The sequence below is a fragment of the Amphiura filiformis genome, chromosome 12 (assembly GCF_039555335.1).
Source record: "Amphiura filiformis chromosome 12, Afil_fr2py, whole genome shotgun sequence".
Classification (NCBI taxonomy): domain Eukaryota; kingdom Metazoa; phylum Echinodermata; class Ophiuroidea; order Amphilepidida; family Amphiuridae; genus Amphiura; species Amphiura filiformis.
Genome location: NC_092639.1, coordinates 44,889,895 through 44,914,006, shown reverse-complemented (window position 1 = coordinate 44,914,006; position 24,112 = coordinate 44,889,895). Strand labels below are relative to the sequence as shown.

Below are 24,112 nucleotides of genomic sequence, written 5' to 3'. Positions count from 1 at the left end.
TTTTTCAATGTTACATTTAAGTTCATATATGATGATTGACCATCTCAAATTAAATCTTGCTTAAGAGCGCACTGGATGTTGTGGCGCGTATGTGATGCGATCTGATCAAACAGCGACAAAAGGCAGTAATTGTGATATTATGATACAGGCAAAAAATGGGAAGCAAAACAATAAAAAATAAATATGAAAATTGGCATTTCCGGTACCATGGTGGCCTAAACGTGAGGCCGTTCCACTCTTGTCCTTGGATGAGACACTTAATCTCGCTTGTTCCACTCCACCTAGGTGTATAATAATGGGGAGCTGTTAACGGTAGTCATACCAGCGCCAAGAAACTTTGGAACCAAGTATAAGCCAAAGCATACTTGGTTACAATTTGATGATAATAAACTCAATTTTAAAAATTGCCTTCATCCTAGTTAGATCAGATTGTGTCACATTTTATGATGATGTTACACCAAGCACAGAATATCTCACACCTCAGACTTTTAGCAGACCTAACTTACAAGAAGTAATGTAATGTCTTATTTTACAGCATATATTATGATCAGCTCGTAATAGGCGAGAATTACTTGGTTTTTGTTACTGAGCAAGCAGCGAGTCAATGAAGTTATGAGTCCCGACGATTACGAGCTGATCGGAGTATATACGGCTACGATCAGCTTGTTTTATTTTTTGTTAAAGTTCCATGTAAGCAGGCAATAAGGGGAGCGCAATTCGCATAGGTGAGTGTACGCCACCTATTACAAGCTGATCAAAGTATAATATTGACATCATCACCATGCAGTCCACCTAAGATGATGCTATTCATATTGAGTACCATTGCTGGGATATTTGTGATAACTTCTTGTCTGCTTGGCCTGCTTAAGGTCATGAAATCCCTCATTCCCCAAAATGAAGCTTATATCCCAAACCAAGGCCCACTGTGAAGCTGAATTTACTCTCAAGTCGATGAGGGACGCGGGATTACCTTTGAACTAATGAAGCAGAGCACTTTTCTCCCAACATAACAGAGGGTGTGCTACCTCATTGTTCAACACTCAATGGCTCACTTCTCAGCAACTCGAGTGTAAATTCAGCTTAAAACTGAAAATCCCGAAACCAAGGTTCACAACATTGATACATGCATAAAATAATATAAACGTCGGTGTTATATGTCCTAGTGATATTTATGCCAGCAGCAACAACAGATACATTCCATATTGTTCAATCTTTTCAAGTTTACAAAATAAAAAGAAGATGAATATTCTTAAAGGGTTTTTGGTGGCATTATTTGAAACACCTACTTTTCTGTAAGTCCAGCAATGAAGGATATTTTCTTTCCCCCTAATTCAAAGTTTGGCACTAATTTTGCCTTTGTAACACACATAGCGATAATTTTACTGCAGCCTTATATTTCTGCAACAAAACGTTGCAAATGAATGCGACAGAGAAACAAAACACAGCAGCAGTGAACCCTAAACATCACACTACAATCCGGCCTTTAACTTGGATACCAAAAAACCATCCAAAAAACCTTCAAGAATTGAAGATGCAAGTGATAAATGAAACAAAAAAAGGCATGCACCTGATGTTATTAAAAAATTATTACAATATATTTCAAGCAAATAAAACAGGTTTAGCATTTAGTAAAAATATTACATTAGCAGACGACATGAAATTATGAAATTACATTCAAGCTTATTATGCATACCACTTACTTGATGAGTCATGCAATGGGCTATTACAGTTGAAATCCACACTACCCCTGTGGAAGATTTTGGACATATGTTCTACAGGGGGAGTATGAATTTCAAATGCAATTAGCACATTAGGCATCTCCATTTGAAACTCACCCTCCCTCTGTGGAAGATTCAGATTGAATCTTTCTCAGAGGGTGTATGAAATTCAAAATAGAGCTGCCTAATGTGCTTTCCAATTGAAAGTCATACTCCCCTGTGGAAGATATTTCCAAAATCTTCCACAGGGGTAGTGTGGATTTTACATGGAATAGCCCAATGTTAAGCAGGGATTCCCAACCTTTTTTTGAATGCGACTCCACTTTGTGCAAGTCAAAACACTTGAGACCTGATCCTACTTCATGTAATTCTGACCACTTATGACCTGACCTTACACAAAATTGTGCTACTTTTCAATTTTATTCCTCTAATTTTTTGTGATCTGAAGTGTTTTAGCTTGCCACCCACAATGGTGTCGAAACCAACAGATTAGGAACCCCCGCCATGATGAACCCTGCCCAAGGTTTGTTTTTTTATAAATATGACTCATGCAATACATTAGTTTACGTACTTGGTGAAGAGGAGGGTCTTTTTGCCGCTTCTTTTCGCTGCGCATCTTTCTGCCGTCTTTCCTCCATCTTTCGCCGTATCCACGGTGATCCTCTTTCTGAATGACTCCGCCCGCCTATATCTCCACTGCCTAATAGTTCCCTACGCCTAGGGATGTCGGGACTCAAAACCCGACCAGGTCCCGTTCTCAAGTGAGACGGTTCAGTTCTGCTATGCGTTAATTCTCTGTAATGAGTACTGCTCGAATAGGACGGAGCAGATCGGGTCACTTGAGCATCGTGTCTAATGCCTGTAATTCTCTCAAACCGTTCCATTGAGCTACTGACCTTTGACGTCGACTGAGATTTTTGTTTCTCAAGTCGTTTAGCAGCATGAACATCAACATTGTTATTTAGTCCACCAGTTAATACCATCCCTGATGATCCATCACAACAGGTGTTCACATCCTCATCAGAGAGTGGATGTGTCCTGTGTGAGCCTGAGCCTGAATGAATTGCACATTGTTGATCGGTTGATGACGACAAGGAGCTTGTCTTTTCTCTAGCCACCCATGGATCCCCAAAGCTTTCCACATGCTGGGGACTTTGTGTGACATGACTCCTGCGATACAATCTAAGACTAAACGGGGCAAGCCCAATATGAGCCCGCTGTGCGGGAGGGGTTAGGACACCCAACTGAGTTGCTTGGGAGCCTACTTCCCGGCTCGAGGTAGCGGTCGAAGAACGATCTCGTACATTTGGCACATTCCTCCTACCCCCCACATTGTCCAGAGAGGTCGACCTAAACCTCTTGTCACTTAAGCGAGCTATTACAGGACTCCTGATTTCAGTTGTGGGTTGTAAAGTTGTAGTACTGCTAGTTAAATTAGTTCTTGTGGGTTGTTGTTGCTGCGATAACGACACTTGAGTTCTTTCTGTTCTTGTGACCTGAGGTAAACTCTCCTCTGAGGGCGTCGTCACAATCTCACTTTTGTTTTCCGAGGGCACAGAAGGAGATGCCATTGCACTCTTAGGATCAGACTCCGCGACAGCACTACCACCATCAGTATCACCATCGCCTGAACCTGCTTTTACATCCACAAGACTTTTCTCCTGTGGTTTAATGTCAGACTCTTTGACAGTTTCCAACTTGGGCTTGACCTCGTGAACACTACTAGTTTGTTCAACTTTTGTGGCGGTGATAGTGGTGGGTGGTCTGCCGTCCACAATGATCTTAGCTACAGCCACGGTATTGTTGTTGGAGGTTTTGTCCAGTTTGGCCTCGTCTATTTGCAATTCGACCTGAGAACCTTGAGGCGTTGAGGAGCCACTGCTGCCTTTTCTGCTGTCTGCAGATTGAGCAGTGGTAGCACCATCTTTTTGTTGTTCCAACGCTTTCTTCTCTTCTTCGATTACTACCTCCCATTGCGCTTTGTTCTTTTTGACGTTGAATAGCATCTTCCGTGACAGCCCCGTCGGTAGGAAGCGTACCCACTCCAGGAATAGTGGTTCCACAACATAGGTGATAAAACCTGTAATGAAAGTGAATACATTAGAAATCAAGGTACAATCAGATATTTATTAACTTATCTATTCTTCAGAGCAAGACTGTGCATAAGATTCACCAAGGTTTTGGGATAAGGGCAAGAACAATAGAGTCTTGTTTAGGGTAAGGGGTGGAAGTTGCAGAGTAACAATTGAGGTTAACAAAAAAGATATTGTTGAAAAAAGTATTATGATTAGGGTGTGCGGGCTCCGGACCGCAGTTTTGGGACATGACGAGGTCTCCGGAACAAAAAATGAGGCTCTCATCAATGCCCTTGTGGAGTTTTCACATAGTAAGTGCTTGGAGCTTTAAATTGAAGCTAATTTGAGTGTATTTGGAGAAAAATTTAGCCAAAAGGCTCTGAGAACTTCAAATAGGGGTGCCTGGAATGGAAAAATAAATTAATGGGGGATCTCAAGAAAGGAAAAAGACCTTGAATAAGGGGGGGGGTCTTGCGGGTGGTGCATGGGATACGGAGCAACCCCTCTGCACGGTATACTATGTTATATCATTCCAGTTGGAATTAATACTCGAAGACTCTACTTAGGAACAAAAGCAACAGCCAGTTGACCGCCGGTGCCCAGGCAGAAGTGGCCATTGGGCATGGTTTCTATTGCACGGAACAATAAAACAGGGTTAAACCGCCAGTCATCCCTTAGTTAGAATGTTGAAACATGAAAGGTCAGAAATGAATAAGGCATTTACCTGTTTGTATCTTGCCAACAGTAGTCTTGAAGCGATCACAAGAATTTGTTACTGTCAAATTCTGCTTCTTCTCTTGGTCCCCTATGAAGTAGATTCAAGATAATGCATTAACTTCAAAGATAACATTCAATGTAATACATTAAACTTAAGACAAAACAGCAATGTTGTCCAAAAACAATGTTGTCCAAATGTTATTGTAAAATATTTTAAGGGAAAACATTTTTGCCAAATATTTTGCCAACACTTGCAAATTATATTATGCTACAATGTTTTCAAAAATGTTTTTGAATGTTATTAAAAGTTTCATACCCTTTATAACCTGCCATTTTAAACTTTTTATAAAACATTTTGCTTGCTGGGCAGTTTGCCTTACACCCAAATCATTCTTGCATTCTGATTGCTACAAGTAGCTCAATGCACCTTAGCACTATTACCCTAAACTTTGTTTAACTTGGCATGCCGAGGGGAACATGTCCCCCAACCTTAAGGCAAAATGACCCATTTTTTTGTTCTTTTCAGCCACTTTTTGACAATTCAGGCCAAATGCCCCCCAGCATTTCAGGACAGATTGATGCTAATGCTTGGACACATTATGATAGTAATGAGAGCATGGGTTACTGAGACAACAAAAATTGTAAAATTTTGATCAGCATGTGCCTGTGGTCTTGTTCGGTCTGACCACCAGGATTGCAGCATATATCAGATAGTGCACATTCAGTAGAGCATCTGGTACCGGTGTCTGGTATTCCCTGGTTAACTTGTTTTGTACTCTTGGCTGTTATTATCTATTACATTCAGCTAACAGAAAAATAGCAATGAGCACCCTATACTGTGTCTCATATCAAGTTGAGAGAGAGCAGTCTGTGCGTTATGCTGTTGTGTCGCCACCATGTCAAAAAGTGCCCTCTATGCGTGTGCATAATGTGCTCCATGGGATTAGGTTAGCATGCACAATTTGATCCTACCAATGCAAAATGATGTTACCCTCAACTTGAGATGAGATGCACTACTGACAAATTATCATCTAATTAATACCTTGGTTGAAAAACTCTTCCACCACCATTTCAGCCCATCTCTTTGTCACTTCCCATGTCCTGCATGGATTGCAGATATCAGCACACTTCAGAGCAATCTGTGTGTGGAAGATATCATTGAAGAAAGTTAAACATTTGAGGTACAAGGTATATTTATAATCACTTGAATGATATTCTCTTCATTTAAATGACATTCTTTTTTTTGGAAGCAGGAAAAAAGTTGTCAATATTGAGTTTAATTTTTCGAAATCATCTTCAGTTTTAACCAAAGTGATTGTGCAGACTACAATGTCACAGCGAACTGAGTTAGCTTAAATGCATTTATTCATTTGTAGAAATACCCTGACACACAAACAGTAGGAAAAAATGTCTGTTTAACCCTGGTATGGTCACTACCAGCCAATTATCAGCCTCTAATAACTACTTTGATTGGTTACAAAGAGGACTAGATCATATATTTAGCCAATCAGAGATATGGTTAGAATAGTCAGTAGGGCTGAAGGGGATTAAGCTTAAAATTGCTGACAGATCTTAAACTCTATTTGATTGGTTACTCAGATGATTATATCATGTAATTAACCAATCAGGTGCTCTGTAAGATTTGTAAGCGCTTACCTGTATGATGAAATGCCTATGTTTTGGATCCTTCATATCCAGATCACTGCTATCCAAATGCTTCTATAAAAACAAACCAGAAAAACAAGATACAACATAATTTGTTAATTAATGGTGAACCATAATTCTTGAAACACAATTTATGAGAATCATTTACATTGGGCAAATACAGGCAAAATTCTTGATTAAAGCTGAATTTGCATTTGATCGCTGGCAAATAATGGCCATGATAACCACAAATTGCTTTTGAAAAGTAATTGGAAATTATTGGCTTTTCCAGAATCACAGTAAGGTCGAAAATATTGAGGCAGCGTTCAAAGAATTGATACGATGTTATAAAGAAATACACAAGAAATTGCTCAAATATTGGGGATGTCTTGGCTGCTCCTGCTGCCGGCCCCGCTTGCTATGGATAATAGAGAACCTTGCGTAAAATCACTTTTTAGTGAAGGAAGGCGAGTATAAATTCAGCTTTTATGTATGTTTGTTGGAGTAGGACCATATCATATACTGTGTGTCGAAAGTCCGTTCCGCCTATATTCCGACTTCCCATGGAGCGTAGCATCAATATGGAAGTACCCCCTCTGTTTATTTGCCTTTGGGCTACTAGCTGCAATGAATTTAAAGGCGCATTGCAAAGAAAAAATATGTCGGCCGTTGTTCTACATTTTTAGAGCTAATTTTGTATGTGTTGACGGATTCAAAGATCTGCAAACCTCGGAAAAACAACACTGACCGAGGTTTACATACCTTCGGAGGTTATCGACCATAAAGAGACAACAACTTCAAATAAATTGCTAAGTGACATTTTAATTAATCTAAAACAATAACCAGTAACAAATTAATATCAAATTAATTGTGTAAGTTTAATTTAAAGCAAGTGGTTTTCTTATGGGAGGAGGAACAGACTTATGACACACGGTATATATGACATTGTAGAATATAAGAAGTTTTATGATGACTGTCAGGACTAGTGTAAGAAACAAGTTATAACAATAATATGATATTCCAATTGAAATCCATATACCTCCTGTGGACCATATGACTTTTATCTCCCACACAGGGAGTGTGAATTTCAAATGGGGTTACCTGAAAAGGTTCAAATCTACACTCCCTGTATGGAAGATTAAAGTCATGTCTGCCATAGGTGCTGTATGGATTTCAACTGTAATAGCCAATTGAAATAAGTGTAAAATAAAATAACCAAGTTGCGGGTATCGTTTAAATAAGTTGCATTGCAATTTTTCTGCTCATGTGGAGGACATGGTCCAGATATGAGAAACAAGACTTAAAATCATTTAAAAGGACTAAGTGCAGCTCCAGAAATTTATAGTGCAATAACAATGAAATCAAAGAGAGAAGCGTGGCCTAGTAGTTACGGTCTTTGACTCTGGTGCATGAGGCCCCAGGTTCATTTCCAGTGGAGGCAAATATGAAAAAACAACTACTCTCTTCATTACTACATTGGAATTAAAGGGTTTTACATTCAAAGTTATCGAAATGACCTGTTGAATTGGAAGAGCAATATTTTGTCTTTCTCACAAAATTACTGTGGAATTTATGTGCATGTTGAGAACTAAACAGTTCTAACTTGGCACATATTCCTTATTGCCATATTAACCATATGCAAGAACACGAATAAAATTTAAAAAATGTTTGAATAACTGTCACTTAAAATGGACCAATTTGACACAGTTTAAGTATATAGCATGAAAGATATTTAATTAATAAGCTTGATTATTTTCCCGGGTGAGCGTATGTGTGGTTCACTGTTTGTAAGCGTGTGCACCCCTCCCCTTGAGCGGGTCAGGGGTGGCCAAAATAAAGAGCACCTTCGCCTAAGTCACCCCTTGTAGATGTAAATGTTCAACTATTTAAACTAATATTAAAATTACTTTGATACTGAAACCTATTTGCCTTTCACAACCCCTTAAGTATTCTAGTGTTTTGGGGGAGGCTTTTAAGGGCTGGGGTATGAGCGTTTGGACAGTATTTATTGTGGGACATTAGAGCACATCAGACATATCGAATTGCATTCTGAATATGAAGAATGTCATTCTGATATCAAATAATTTTGATTTTTTGAAATTTCGCAATTTAATACACATTTTATGGCAAATCATTAAAAATTGATATTTTTGATATTTTACAGTACTTGAAGTAAACTTTACAAATCTGATGATTTATACTTAAAGTGTATGTAGGTGGGATGAAAAGCCGACGATCAATTGAAAATTTTGACCTTTCAGTATTGAAGATATGGATTTTTTTCCCAAAACACCAAAAAAATTAGGTCTTTTGGGAAAAAATCCATATCTTCAATATGAAAGGTCAAAATTTTCAATTGACCGTCGGCTTTTCCTCCCTGCTACATACACTTTAAGAATATGCCATTAGATTTATATAATTTACTTGAGGACTGTTATATATCAAAAATTTGAAAAATATCAAATTTTATAATTTGTCATAAAATTTGTATTATATTGTGATTTTCAAAAATGAAAAATATTTGATATCAGAAAGACATGCTTGGTATTCAGAATGCAATTCGATAGGTCTGAGGTGCTCTCATGTCCCACAAAAAATACTGTCGAAACGCAATAAACGCTCATTTTAGATCCCTTTTTGAATTTTTGATATATAACAGTCCTCGAATCAGAATGACATTCTTCGTATTCAGAATGCAATTCGATATGTCTGATGTGCTCTAATGTCCCACAATAAATACTGTCCAAACGTTCATACCCCAGCCCTTAATCAAAAGCACATTGAAAAATGGACTATTCCACTTGAAATTGATAAACCCCCTATGGAAGACATGACCTCACATCCACATCCACACAGGGGGTGTAGATTTCAAATAGAGTCGCACTTTCAGGTAACCTCCGTTGAAATTCACACTCCCTGTGTGGAAGATTAAGGTCATGTCTTCCATAGGGGGTGTATGAATTTTAATTGGAATAGCCCAATATTCTCCTTTGAATTATATTGGGCTATTCCAATTGAAATTCATACACCCTGTGTGGAAGATTAAGTTCATGTCTTACACACAGAGTGTATGAATTTCAATTGGAATCACCCAATATAGTTCAAATGAGAGAAAACATGCCTAGCATTTGCAAAGTGGTTCTTCAAAAGTTCTCTAGAAATTTGCAAGTCAAATTTGTAAACACCATGTTGCTTTTGCAGAGTTGCCTCAAACAAAACTATGCAAAACGTTGGGCACACAATGTGACATTTACAACACACTGTCACAGTTAACTGTCTCATAGACTATTTATCCGTATATTGAAAACACCCTGGGAGGATAGGGATAAAATGCTTCAAACTATTTTGTTGTACTGGACTAACATAGGAGAGGTTTGATGACGTCAAGATTAGATATGGCTTGTCTGTCTGGAAAATGGATGTACTATTTTAGACAGGATCAGCCATTGCTCATGTGGCAAGATTGCAGACTTTTTTTTGTTTTTACTAGGATTTAGAAAACTATAATACATTTAAAAAACAAGACAAAAGCCAAAAAAAACCACCAAATCCTATAACAAATAACAAAAGGATTGCTTAAGCTTATCTCCAGGAATGTACACACTCAGTCAGAAGATTGTAACAAGGAATATTTATTTTTTGGTAAGTAAAGTACTGGAACTCAATTTACAAAGCTGCAAACCATTCCTATAATTGGCACTTTCCTGCTGTTGGTGGGGTGAACATTGATATAAAATAACGAAAATGAGAACAAGGTATCACACAATTATAAAATAATAATGACAGTGAGGACAAGATACCCCAAAAAGTCTGGTCAAGATAGTCCGATCAAAAAGTTACTCAAAGCAAATCACTCACTCAAACACCTTAATTTTGAGCATTGCTGGCAAATAAGATGGACAACATTCTGGCGTGACTGCAGATAGTCAAAAGCCAATGACAGACAGACATGACTGCAGAGAGTGAAAAAGTAAAACCCACAAACTTAAAAAAATGTCCAAAATGACTGCAGTTAGTCATAAGGTAAAATTCACTAACAAAAATTCAAAACGTTCAAAAGTATCAAAAAAACAAAAGGCATTGGAAAAATATTCAAGATGTTCTGACATAATTGCAGATATATAAAGTCAAAAACCAAAAGCCATTTCCTTGGTCCATACAATAACAGTAAAGCATCAGAATATTGATAAAGACTAAGAGGTGATGTTTTTGACAGTCAATTGAGATTGTCAAAGTTAAGTATACAAGAGAGAAATAGCATGCAAAGCATATACAAAGCAAATCTGGTGCATTCTAGAAAATCAGACAAAAATAGGCACATTATAGGAACCAAAAGATCAATGGCATCCTGCAACCAAACTAGTGTTGTGAGGGGTTAAAATGTGTGATTACATTTCGTAAAAAGAAGGGTAAAATATCGATGAAGCAAATGAAGAATTTTCAACATTTTATGATTACATTTTAGGCAAGGAGGGAAGTACCTGTCTTTTAACAAAATAGTTTCATTACGGTTTATAGGATTCATCAATCTGTTGGTTTGGTCCCTTAAGGAGTGAACTAAAACTTTTATATGGGAAGGCATAAATGGGCTATTCCAGTTGAATTCCATACACCCCTATGGAATAGCCCAATGTACCCAGATCAAAGAGCTTAGATGCAAAGAGTGCCGACTCATCATAGCCTCCTTTGCGTAATGCTATTTCGCCCTACATGAGCGACATAGCAGAGTCTACACTCGTTGTGTCTAATCTCTTCAGCCCATATCCATCTGATTATCCCAGAATGCACCACAAATTGGTTTTTGAAGAAGACAATTATATTACAAGAATTCAAATAGAGTACTTATAACCTGAGATTGTACAGAAGTGCTAATTATACAAAGACTGTGTTTAAGGGATCTAAAATGAGCGTTTATTGCGTTTCGACAGTATTTTTTGTAGGACATGAGAGACCTATCGAATTGCATTCTGAATATGAAGCATGTCTTTCTGATATCAAATAATTTTCATTTTTGAAAATCACAATATAATACAAATTTAATGACAAATTATAAAAATTTGATATTTTTCAAATTTTGATATATAACAGTCCTCAAGTAAATTATATAAATCTAATGATATATTCTTAAAGTGTATGTAGCAGGGAGGAAAAGCCGATGGTCAATTGAAAATTTTGACCTTTCATATTGAAGATATGGATTTTTTCCCAAAAGACCTATTTTTTTTGGGTGTTTTGGGAAAAAAATCCATATCTTCAATACGAAAGGTCAAAATTTTCAATTGATCATCGGCTTTTCATCCCACCTACATACACTTTAAGTATAAATCATCAGATTTATAAAGTTTACTTCAAGTACTGTTAAATATCAAAAATATCAATTTTAATGATTTGCCATAAAATGTGTATTAAATTATGTAATTTCAAAAATCAAAATTATTTGATATCAGAATGACATTCTTCGTATTCAGAATGCAATTCGATATGTCTGATGTGCTCTGATGTCCCAAAATAAATACTGTCCAAACGTTCATACCCCAGCCCTTAAGCAACAATAAAAAAGCGATTCCTAAGAAAATTGTCAAGTCGTAATATTTACATTTAAAGTTCCAGATAGAGTGCCGCAAGATATCATGAACCCCTCCCCCACATCAAAAGTATTTTATGATTTCCCTGATTATTGCATAATAAGATCAGAGGTATACAAATAAAAGTTCACTGGATCGGATACTGGTATTTTCTAGGACCAATAATACCAAAGGATGGGGGCTGAAAATAGGTACACACATAATAGAATAGGGTATTTAAATATTTATATTATATATATTTATATTAAGATATAACTAAAATTCTGAGCTTATTTCAACTAGCAACTGGAGATCTAATAAACATTGCCCTTGGGAAGAAGCTTGAAAATCAAAAGTTTTAAAAACCACATTGAGTTTGAGAAAATTCTTTCAGGATTTTAAGTTTTTGAATGTGCTTATTCTACTCAAAACAGTCCTTTCTGAATGACTTACATTCCTCAGATTTCCGAGCCCCTTCACAGGGGGTGTGCACCTATTTTCAGAAATACCCCATTTTGTGATAGGGGAAGCTAGTCTATTCAAGCCATTAAACAAAGTTCACACAAATTTATCGAATACCATAACTTTTTACAAGTTATGCCTAAATGGCAAAATGCCTGTACTGTTATTAGGACAATTTGTGTGTGAATTGAATAAATAACTGCATAACTGCATAAGTCATATCAAAGAGTGTGTAAAGACTTCTTAGATGAAGTAAAATTTTAAAAACAATTTGTGGGAACAAATATATATGACTAATGCTTTCCACACTTTTGTTTTAGTTTTGGCACTTTCCAAATCAATGTTGTTTAAATGATATATTTTCTTTGTGAATTATATGCTCATAAACAAGGCAAAACTAGTTTGTTATATAAAATGCATCCCTGGATGAAAAATTGCAAAGAATGGAAATGCCTGGAATCGGAAACCTGAAGGGGTACTAAACTTTTTAAAAAAATGGTATTCTATAAAACATGAATAGAACTTCTTTGGAGAAACAAAAAGGAAATAAAAATCTGACATTATATTATACAATTTCTCTTTATAACATCCAAGAGAAACGGCAAAATACAGAAAATTACAAATTCAGTCTCTAAAATAGTTGCACCTGTCCTTCTCTCGATAAAAGCAAAGGCACAAAATTTGAGAATATTCATATTAATATATTCATAACATATATTAATATTCAAATCATATGCAGGAAATTCTTACGACTATACAAAAGTGAGAGAACAATTAAACTACGGAGCTCTATCTACAATTCCAATTCAAAAGACAGAAATATTAATTATAGAAATCATAATTACTATATTTTTGTATTTTGACATAGAATAATAAAAATAAATATGTGAAAAAGCTAGAGAGTATAAGAAATAGAAAATTTTGAGAAAGTTTTACCGTGTACCAAATCAGGAATGAATTATACTTACCATGTTCCAAAGCAACAATTATTTTTGGAGTCCGTAAAATTGTGCGTAAAAGCATAAATGGAAGTCAAAATGTGAATATTGTTTTTTGAATGAACAAACAAGTACGGACAATTAAAGACAAATGGTTTGAGCATCAATTTGGACACACAATTGATTGACATTACAGTAGCAAAGCTTCTTTTTCAGATCCAAATAATCTGATACTCGCTGAGAATTATTTCAACTGCTATCAGGAATCTTGAAACAGCAACAGTGCTTATGCTGATTTCATACTTTCTGCCGCTTGCCACTGAGCACCCCACATCATGCAGCTTGCACTTTTATGCAAGTGGAGTGGCATGCTTCTCAGCAGCAGCGGCATGACTATGAAAGCCAATGTTGCCGCTCAGCATCGCCAAAAATCGTATCATGTTCTCATACCTCAGAGTGGCACAGCTCCCGAGTAGACTTGAATTGAACTCCAAGCAATGCAGCCGCTTGGGCAAAGCGGTGAAGTGATCGATATATCGGCTTGCCGCTGGTCACCGCTAGCGTTTCTGGTGCGACTGCGCAGTGAAGTAAAATCGTAGTCAGAGCGGCAAAGCGGCAAACAGCAGGAAAGTATGAAACCAGCATTAGTCTTGATGACATATACAAACGTCCTTGTTGCCGTTATGATAAGTTGGTATTTAGATCCTGTCTAGTTTGTAAGCCCCCTCATCTTTGTTCATGGTGTTACACCCCTGACCTCTAATCCAGATTGCTTCTTTTAGCCAGCAAGTTTCTTTTAGTTGTTTTGTCTGCTTCTTGGATGAGGTGGCTTGCAAACTAGACAAGATCTATGATCAACTCATCAATTCGCTGTCGTAGTGCACGTTAGAATATGACCGTTGCTAGGTCAAATGGATCACACTTTCTTTGTTACGAACCACTGATCGAAATGATCACAACACAAAGCCTATGGCATACCAAAATTCGGAACAGTTGTATCAGTCCAGGCTTGGAGCAGTAACCAATGGTTACTAACATGCACTACGACAGCGAATAAACGGCAACCAGGAAGTTTGGAAACATCATTAATACTAAACAGTGTTGAAGTTTCATCAAACATCTAGAAACACCATAACAGACTGATCAAGATTCCTGACAGAAATTTAAATATTTCTGAGTGAGTACCAGATTATTTGGATCTGAAAAAGAACCTTTTGTACTTTAATGAACTATGAACGATCCTGATGAATTTGTTTCAAGAAACTGATTGATATAATGTCAGTTGTATTTCATCAACTATCAAATCAGTCCATTTCAATAAATTTCTTTTTTTAGAAAGTCTTTATAGAGTATTAGGTTTTCAGGTTAGGATTGGGGCAGAGTTGGGTTAGGTTTTGGGTAAGGTTTCAGGATTATGATAAGAATTTAGGGTTAGAACAAGAGCAGAATTAAAAGATTATGGCTCGGATTACAATTGAAGTAGCAACCATAATCCTAAAAATTGCTACAAAGGTTGAATTAGAATGTTGTTCAGTACACATACTATTAAGCTAAAATGAAGGTGCATAATTTCAATGCCCCTTACATTATACATTATCTTTAAGTCTGCTTTGAATGCTTTTACTGGTTTGTGGCTGGGCTATTCCAGCTGAAATCCATACACCCTCTATGGAAGACATAACCTTTATCTCCCATACAGGGAGTGTGAATTTCAAATGGGGTTACATGAAATGGGTGACTCCATTTGAAATCTACACCCCCCTGTATGGGAGATTTAAGTTGTGTCTTCCTTAGGGGGTGTATGGATTTTAACTAGAATAGCACGTTTTTCCATTAAAAAAATTATAGTGCACAGAACACCTTCTCCCCTTCATATACAATAGCAATAATAACTTAAATTAACTTAAGTAATAGCATTTTAAACATTTGATTTCAACAGTTAATAAGCATACTTAAATATTAAAATATTCTTGTACTTCTCTTCTGAACATATTCTACTACAAGCTACTATAAAAGTGTAAATTTTTGTGTCATTTTTGTCACGCTCTGCCAATTTGTAACTTTTTCAGTTTCTAAAATTCACACTGCTAAGCCTTCTTATATTGACCTATACGCAAAAAGGAATATATTTGCACGTTATTATTTTCACGGTAGCAGCTTGGAATGCAAAAATTAGTGTGAAAATGAATACAGCGCAAACATTTCCCCTTTTTACAGTAATCATGACAGGTGTTACATGTTTACATCTTCATCGATAACATGTCATTTTTAGCTATTGATGATCTATGATTTATTGCCTGAAGCGCACAGAAACTCAACATTTTGCAAAACCAGAAAGATCAAACCGCAAGATTAAGACTAAAAATCAAGACAACCTGGCGGGCATCTCCATGTAGGGACCGCATTGCATAATTTTGTCCAACTGTTGTCGTAATCGGGGGAGTTGTTAACTCCGGTTCGAGACTGAAATCCGTTTTGTCTCGGTTATGCTAGAAATAAACTGTCTACAGGGTAGATTGGCCTAACTATGGTTTAGAATACGTCACTGGACATAATCCATCTAAAAGGCTTCACATTGCAGACACAATGGAGATTACCGTTAGTGATGAGTTCCTATTCATGTATTTCATTTTGTATGTGATTTGGAGCAAACTGTATTTTGTAACTTAATCATCATAAAGAATGATATCCGGTGCAAATATTTCAAAAACATTGGCAGTCATCTTCAAAACACTTCCTTCCTCTCCTTATTTCATCATATCCTCGTGTTTAAGAGGGGAAGAATGTCAGAGAAATGTGCTAGAAAATTGGTCAAAATGATGCAAAATTGGATTATTTTACATCCACATACCCCAGAAAAGTGGTAATTGGCATACCGGATGGCTAAAAATGCATCCAACATGGTCACTTGTACTGAGTAAAACCTGTCCCTCATAACATTAAAATTCCAAAATATCTACCAGTAACCATCTTCTTCAGCCTCAAATCACTTCCAACAGTACATTGGACTAAACTGCAGTTGAAATCCAGACACCCCCTATAGAGGCCGTCAGCCTTTCGCCATCTTGTGGGTACAAATATTACGTGTGTTCATGTGTTGGACACTATGCGCAGGGTGCAGCTTGCCACGCAGCTGTTATCATGCATCGACACGGTGATTTTGCTGTTTGCGCATGGAGATCGAACGACCATCGCAGCGTGTACCCACAAGATGGCGGCATATGACGTCACACTGACGGCCTCTATAGAAGACATTACCTTAATCTCCCACACAGGGGTTGTAGATTTAAAATGGAGTCACCCATTCAGGTAAACCCATTTGAAATCCACACTCCCTGTGTAGAAGATTATGGTCATGTCTTCCACAGGGGCTGTATGTATTTCACGTGAAATAGCCCATTATTAGCATCTAAATCAATATACCGTATTGTTTGTAATAAACGCTCCCCCTCTAATAAACGCCCCCTCCAATGTTTCTGTGAAAAATTGACAAAAATGCGAACATTTCCATGACATATCTTGTAGGTAAGCTTAAAACTTGCATCAGTCATGTCAGTCACGATCGCTAAATTGAATGGACAAAACCTATTATGACTCAACTCCCATCCATTTCAGTGCCTAATTATGGTAGAATTTCACTAATTCCATGCACTTACAGGTGTAATTTTGTTGTATTCCCCACGAAAATATCATTTTCCGTGGGCGCCGCCATCATGTATAGTGTAAATCCCTTTTATGCAAGTGGAGTGGCATGCTTCTCAGCAGCAGCGGCATGACTATGAAAGCCAATGTTGCCGATCAGCATCGCCAAAAATCGTATCATGTTCTCATACCTCAGAGTGGCACAGCTCCCGAGTAGACTTGAATTGAACTCCAAGCAATGCAGCCGCTTGGGCAAAGCGGTGAAGTGATCGATATATCGGCTTGCCGCTGGTCACCGCTAGCGTTTCTGGTGCGACTGCGCAGTGAAGTAAAATCGTAGTCAGAGCGGCAAAGCGGCAAACAGCAGGAAAGTATGAAACCAGCATTAGTCTTGATGACATATCCAAACGTCCTTGTTGCCGTTATGATAAGTTGGTATTTAGATCCTGTCTAGTTTGTAAGCCCCCTCATCTTTGTTCATGGTGTTACACCCCTGACCTCTAATCCAGATTGCTTCTTTTAGCCAGCAAGTTTCTTTTAGTTGTTTTGTCTGCTTCTTGGATGAGGTGGCTTGCAAACTAGACAAGATCCATCATGTATAGTGTAAACCCCTCCTTTTAATAGGAGCACCATCGGGAAATTGAACACGATTTTTAAGCTTTTATCACTGACAATTCACTTCCAATAAACGCCCCCCTTTTGGAAAAATGCAACGCCCCCGGGGCGTTTATTACAAACAATACGGTACTGCAGACCACTGACCAAAGACTACAGCTGGATACTCTGCATGTTAGCAACATAAAAAAAATTTGGAGATATTTTCTCAAAACAGTGAGCGCTATCTTAAGAACCACTGAACCAATACTTTGCTTGTTTGTACTCATTTTAATGCATTTTTCATGCTGATTCCAAATATGGTCATGAAAATTTACAATACTGAAATTTTGTAATTTTTAAACAAAAATTGAAACTTGTCGTCTGCATTCGACACCCGCGTAGAGAGAGATAACACACACACCTGCTTCTAATCTGTACCATTGTCCAATGACTTCCTCCAGGTCCCCTGTACATATTATATAACACTCCTACCTGTCCCAGTTAATCAGGGTTGCTAAACCCACCATATGATAGCAAAATTGGCAAACTTTGAATTATTATTGTCCCATGACACGAACATGGGCCACCCCAATTTCACAACTTGTGGGCGACTTCAAAGATTTTCAAATCATGACAATTTTGTAAATCAATTTTAGACAAAAAGAGATTCAACATGCCCTCTAAATTTAATTCTGACAAGTTTAAATTCTGGGCTGATTTTGGATGATAATGTCACGTCTGCAAAATGGACTGAATTTTGTTGGCAACCCTGCCATCAACATCCATTTCTTTAAAGAGCATAAAAGCTACCATAAATAACTAACAGGATGTAGTCAACCACTGGCCTCTTACTAACATGACCACAGGAAATACATCAATGGCTACATCACCGGAGGGCAATTGGTCAAGCCATACTTCACTTAATGCATGTTCTTGTACTAGAAGGAGGCGCCAGACAGGGATGGCATCGCATGTTTTTCTCAGAGGTACTGGGGGTGACAAAAATTTACAAATTTGCATAAAATTGTGTGAATTTTATCCCAACCAGTTTTTTAAATGGCTGGTGGAAAGCTCATGACTCCTCCACCATCCTACTGCCACTGGCTCTATAAATACTGTGCCAGCTAAGCGTATGCCAGGCATTCATACCCAGATATCAATCTATAGTCATATTCATATGGGCATCACAGGTTTTCAACCTCCATATGTAGAAATGAAAATACTATGTCTATGTCCACTTGGTAGTTTTGCCAGCAAAAACTTGTGAACCACCAATCAATCCATCACAAAATGCATGATCATACAGTGCAATGAACCTCTGAATGAAACACTCAAATGTGTCCTCACATCATAAATCTCAAAGTTTCCTCCTAGTGTGCTTCAAACCCCTGGTGAGTCAAAATGGGTGGATCCATTTGAAATCTACACCCCTGTATGGAAGATTAAGGAAATTTCTTCAACAGAGGATGTATAGATTTTACCTGGTATAGCCCAAAGGATCAAGTGCATTCAAGACATCAACACTTTAAAGGCTATCTATGCTGTTTAATTGCACATCATTTAAAGAGGAAGCACACCAGAGAAGTTCTGGGGTGAACCAAAAACCTGCCTGGTTATCTAATTAATCAGTGACAAGGTTATCTCTGAATTTGACTAGTGCTAATTGATGTTTTAATCTTATTGCATCAATTACCACCTGTAAAATTCAAAGATAACCTTGTCACTGATTAATTTGATAACCGGGCAGGGTTGGTTCACCCCAGAAGAACTGCTCTGGCAGAGCTTCCTCAAACAAACACTCTAGCCCCAAAAGCTTTCATAGCAATGCAAACAAAACAATTATTTTTAATCATGACTTATGGCAGACATTGTCCTAATCCAGCATGATCATGTCACATATGTCTCATTTTATGATTAATTACAAATCATATCATAGAGCAAATGCTCAGTTACAGCTTCTTTTGTAACCAGTGAATAGACCTGCTAAACCTCCTGCACCATTTCTTAGTCTTTAACAATAAATGTTTACAGCATAACAACTTATGCCCTACATTGTCTCACTCCCAGAAGCTCAAGTTCACTACATAATCCAGTCTATATTAAAATAACTCAAAAGGGCACAAACTGATGTGAAACTGTGATCGATAACTGATTTTGCAACGGTTGCTGAACTTTCTCCTAGTTTGCCAGAATAATGTATGTTGTTTCAAATTAATCAATATTACCATTATTATATAAATTCTATTTCTTATAGCTGAACGCTAGCGCTATCAACGCCACGGGCTAGAGACGGATGTGTTTACATACACTGCAAGATTCTCATCTGTGTGACGCCGATGTCACCAGAATGTCACTCCATCGGAAACTACACCTCGGTTTTCCATATCGCCGGTCCGAAATAGGCGGGTAGCCAGCCTCCTAGGTTTCTACAGAGTGACTTGGCGCCGGGTGACTTTGAGGAGAGTCACACCGGTGTGACTACGCCGAATGGGCCTGGGTGCTCAGTACCGGCGTTTTTGGGTTGCCGGTTTTTGCTTTTATTGCCATATTTTTTATATTCTCTTGATTTATTCAAATAATATTCTTAATTTCTTGCTTTTTTTTAGGGATTAGGGAGGGGAAATTGCAAACTGGACTTTAAAAATAAGGGAAATATTAGATGAATAAAATAAATGTGTTAGTAAAAGAAATAAACATGATCAGTAAACAAGGTATAATTCAATAAACTAATATGATGAATAAAATACATTTTGTTAATTGGTGGTTATTTGAATAACTAAATAAATAAAAAGTTAAGAAATAAATAAACAGGAAGAAACCAATAAGCGAAGAATGGAAGAAACAAAGAAACACTTGAAAGAAAACAACTTTTTCAAAAAATTGCAAATAAGTTAAAAGTAAGAATATTATAAGAAGCATGTAGGCCTATATTGATGAATTAAAATATTAAATGTGTAAAATAAATAATTATAACAATAATAATTCATAACAAGCATTAATATTTATGTGATAAAAAATAAGACAATTTCAAACAAACATTGCAACAGGCCTATATTGATGTGACACCGATTTATAGGCATAGGCCTACTTTGATAACGTAAAAAATCAACATGAAAAACAAATCAAACTAATATAGGCCTATAAAAACACCATTTTGAAAAACGGAATAAGAAAATAGCACAAGCCAAGGTTTTGCATAAACTTACGGCAGTAAAAGTATAAATTTGCAGTAGACCTTTCAGGAAAGTGACAAGAAGTAAAACAAAATGCATGCTAGGCCTATAAATCAATTTTAAATATAACAGAAAAATTCTTGCTTCAAAATAAGTAAAGTTTTGGCAAATCAAAATGTATAAATTGAAAATGCTAGGCCTATAATAGGCATACTTTGCGAACTTTGCTGAAAATTAATATCTCTTTTAAAACTTTAAAAAACACAATTCGTCTTAAATATAAAAAAGTTTCAATAGGCCTATAACGTTATCATGCAAAATATGAAAAAAATAGGCATAATTTGATAGCAAAACATGCCATCTAACCACTGAAGTAAACAAAGCAATGATATAAGTTTTGTGGGAAAACAAGAAAACAAATAAACAAAATAAAAATGTTTGAAGTGAAACAAACAAACAAATAAACCAAGAACAAGAACTGCAAATAAAACACACTGTTGATGAGGTTATTAAAGCAGGCAGCACGAAAAGAATTAAAATATTATAAAAGAGAACAATAAATAAATGAAACAAAATGAATCGGAAGTCTCACAGTTGAAATATAAATGATAAAGAATGCAAAAGAAAAGCACGATAAAAACAAAACAAAAACAAAGACGGCAGTAGAACCACAGACCCACTGTACAGCATGCATCAATCAATTAATTATAAAACCAACTCCTTCCATTCATGAGCGTATACAAGCAGTAACCAAGCATGATACGGCGTATTTGTCATCATCAGCGGCGATTTGGTAGATATACCCGCGCGTCCCCAGAGTGTTCGAACTCATAACAGGGTTCGGTCAACGACCTTTTGGCAGCGTAGTCACCTTGAAGTTCGCCGACTGGGCACCGAGCAGGCGACGCATGGGGCACTGGCTACGGAAGTCACTTTGATGTGACTACAAGATGTGGACCACTGTCGGAATCTAGTCGGTGGTGTACATCATGAGTCGCCGCTACAGCATCGAGCAGGTAACACATCGGAGGCTAGCAGTTGTAGTCACTACGTGATGACACTGCTGCATAGTACCCTACTGCCTTGTTTCCGATGTAGTCACTCTCCTGTAGTGACTCTGTCGGCCACCATAGGGTAGGTTATTCGGGAGTGACGGCGGTAGTGACTTCAGAGTTCCAGTGCGATGTAGTCACTCTGTCGCCAGGAATTTTGCAGTGTAGTAATGAATTATTGAAAAAAATATAAAGTCAGCAATTTCATAGGTAAATTTCTATTGCCCATGTGGACTGGCGGCATACAAATAGTATAATGATGATTAAAATCTGCTTAAAGGGAATAGCCATAGAATTAGTATTTAAGTGAGATATAACTCATTAAACTCTACAAAACTACAGGTATGTTTCATGAGGTATATTTGTTAAACAGAAGTGTGTGTGTGTGGGAGGGGTATGCTGGTGGGAATGTCTACTTGTAAGGGTGTACCTGTGTACATTTGTTTACATATATGTTGTCCATACATAACATTGAACATCAAAAATTATTGGAACCCAGATATGTGAAATTTTAAAAAAGTATTAAAAATATAAAATTGCTAATAACTGGAATTTTTGTGCTACTAGTAAAAAGGCCATTTTGTGAACCTATGATCTGATACTAGGTGGTAGCTATTGTCATTTAAATGAAGATTGACTTATTTGCCGTAGAAATTATGTAATAATCAGATTAACTACCATAGCAATAGATGAATACAATTTTTGAATAGATCACCCTGCACTACAAGCAGGTTGCACTCATCACCTGTGTCTGTCTGCAATCATAGATTGAATACAATACCACTCTTTTCAAAGATACTAATCTTACAGGTGCGAGTAATCAGCATGATATAAATATTCTATAGAATTACGATCGGGTCTTTATCTCTGTTCTTTGACATCTATGGTTCAATGCATAGGTACCGCATGAACGTTGTAATGCAGGGCGATATATTCAAAATTGTATTAATCTATTCAGCATCGAAGTGGTTACGTAATTCTCTTGGTTACCGGATCACGCTACTTTGGTATGCCTTCGAGTGCCATATACTTTATGTGGTGATCATTCGATCGTGGTTCATTACTCTAGCGTGATCCCGTTGACATAGTAACATTACGTAACTTCGATACTGAATTGCTATGGTAGTTAATCCAATTAATTTAAGTCACTTCTATGGTGAATTCATGTACACCACAAATTAAATAGCTCGAAATATTTATTGCACACATGTGGGTGCTCTCAATCAATATCTCGCTCCCTTTAAAAGCATTTAACTTCTGAACGTGTTATCTTCATGACCTAAAATTCTTAGCAAAGATAAAACTACTATAATTTTAAATATACAAAAAATGTCTAAATTAGTATATAACACCTCTAAATTTTATTTTGTAAAAATGACAAATCCTCAGTTTCAATCATTTTGATACAGTTTTGTACATACAGTACAGCCCGGTTTGTTATGTATAAAACTACCATCACCTATACTTAGGTGTGTTTTTTATAGACATCTATGTTGCTGTACTTGTATACAAGCAAGATAAAGTAATTAAGAAAACCACTCGGCACTGAGTGCACACAATTAACTATTTACTGCTTCAGTAACATGATGGAATACATGCATAACATGTTTGCAGTACATACATGTTCAAGATACATTGTCTGTGCCTTCAGGCTCTAGGACCTATTTCTCTGGACAATATCTCTATAGCAAATGCATAAATATTATTAAATTTTGAAATAAAACACCGCTAGTAATATATCAAGTGTGGTTTGTCAACTATACACTGACCAACGGCCATAAAAAAAGAAGGGTGAAACCTTTTGACAAGCACGGAATCAAACGTCTTATAATTACGTGAACTGCTCCAGCAAAACCAAAAGCAAGTTGCAAGAGATTTATGAATTTAAGGTTTATAATTTTTGGTACTATCTCCGTCATTATATCCAATACCTTTCACAGGAGACATAGATTGCTACAAAATTTCAGTTGAAGTACACAAATAGTGATCAAAAAGATGAAAAAAGAAGAAAAAAAAGAATAATTTTGCAACAATGTGATTTCAAAAACAATACTCTATTCTTCATTCAATACCTGGCAACTTAACTTATCTATGGCAATGTGGAGCAGTGATAAACCAATTGAGCTACTACATTTAAACTCCACACTACCCATGTGGAAGATTTTGGAAATATCTGCCACAGGGGGAGTATGAATTTCAAATGGAAGGAGCACATTAGGCAGCTCCATTTGAAACTCACCATCCCTCTGGGGAAGATTCGGGTTGAATCTTTCTCAGAGGTGGTATGAAATTCAAAGAACTGCTTAATGTGTTCCTTCCATTTGAAATTCATACTCCCCCTTTGGAATATATTTCTAAAATCTTCCACAGGGGGAGTGTGGATTTTAAATAGAATAGCATATTACATCAAATTTTGTGTATATTTACCCTTAGTCTGGACAGGAACTCTTGTTGTCTTGCTATATCTGTGGCTAGAATTAATGAGCTAATCTGCTCCACTACTGCATCCCTGTATGACGAAGTAGGACAG

The 24,112-nt window shown here is 36.9% G+C and overlaps 1 protein-coding gene across 1 annotated transcript in view; it reads right to left on the bottom strand.

Annotated features, from left to right (window-relative positions):
* Positions 1–683: 683 nt before the first annotated feature.
* The window catches only part of LOC140166269 (uncharacterized), a 299,796-nt gene continuing 276,367 nt past the window's right edge, over positions 684–24,112 (bottom strand). The window contains exons 10-14 of the mRNA XM_072189677.1: positions 24,010–24,091; positions 6,167–6,229; positions 5,553–5,649; positions 4,518–4,598; positions 684–3,798 (exon numbers count right to left, since the gene is read on the bottom strand). Coding sequence (XP_072045778.1) covers positions 2,282–3,798; positions 4,518–4,598; positions 5,553–5,649; positions 6,167–6,229; positions 24,010–24,091 — 1,840 coding nt within the window. The 3' untranslated portion in view covers positions 684–2,281. The remainder of the gene's footprint in view (positions 3,799–4,517; positions 4,599–5,552; positions 5,650–6,166; positions 6,230–24,009; positions 24,092–24,112) is intronic.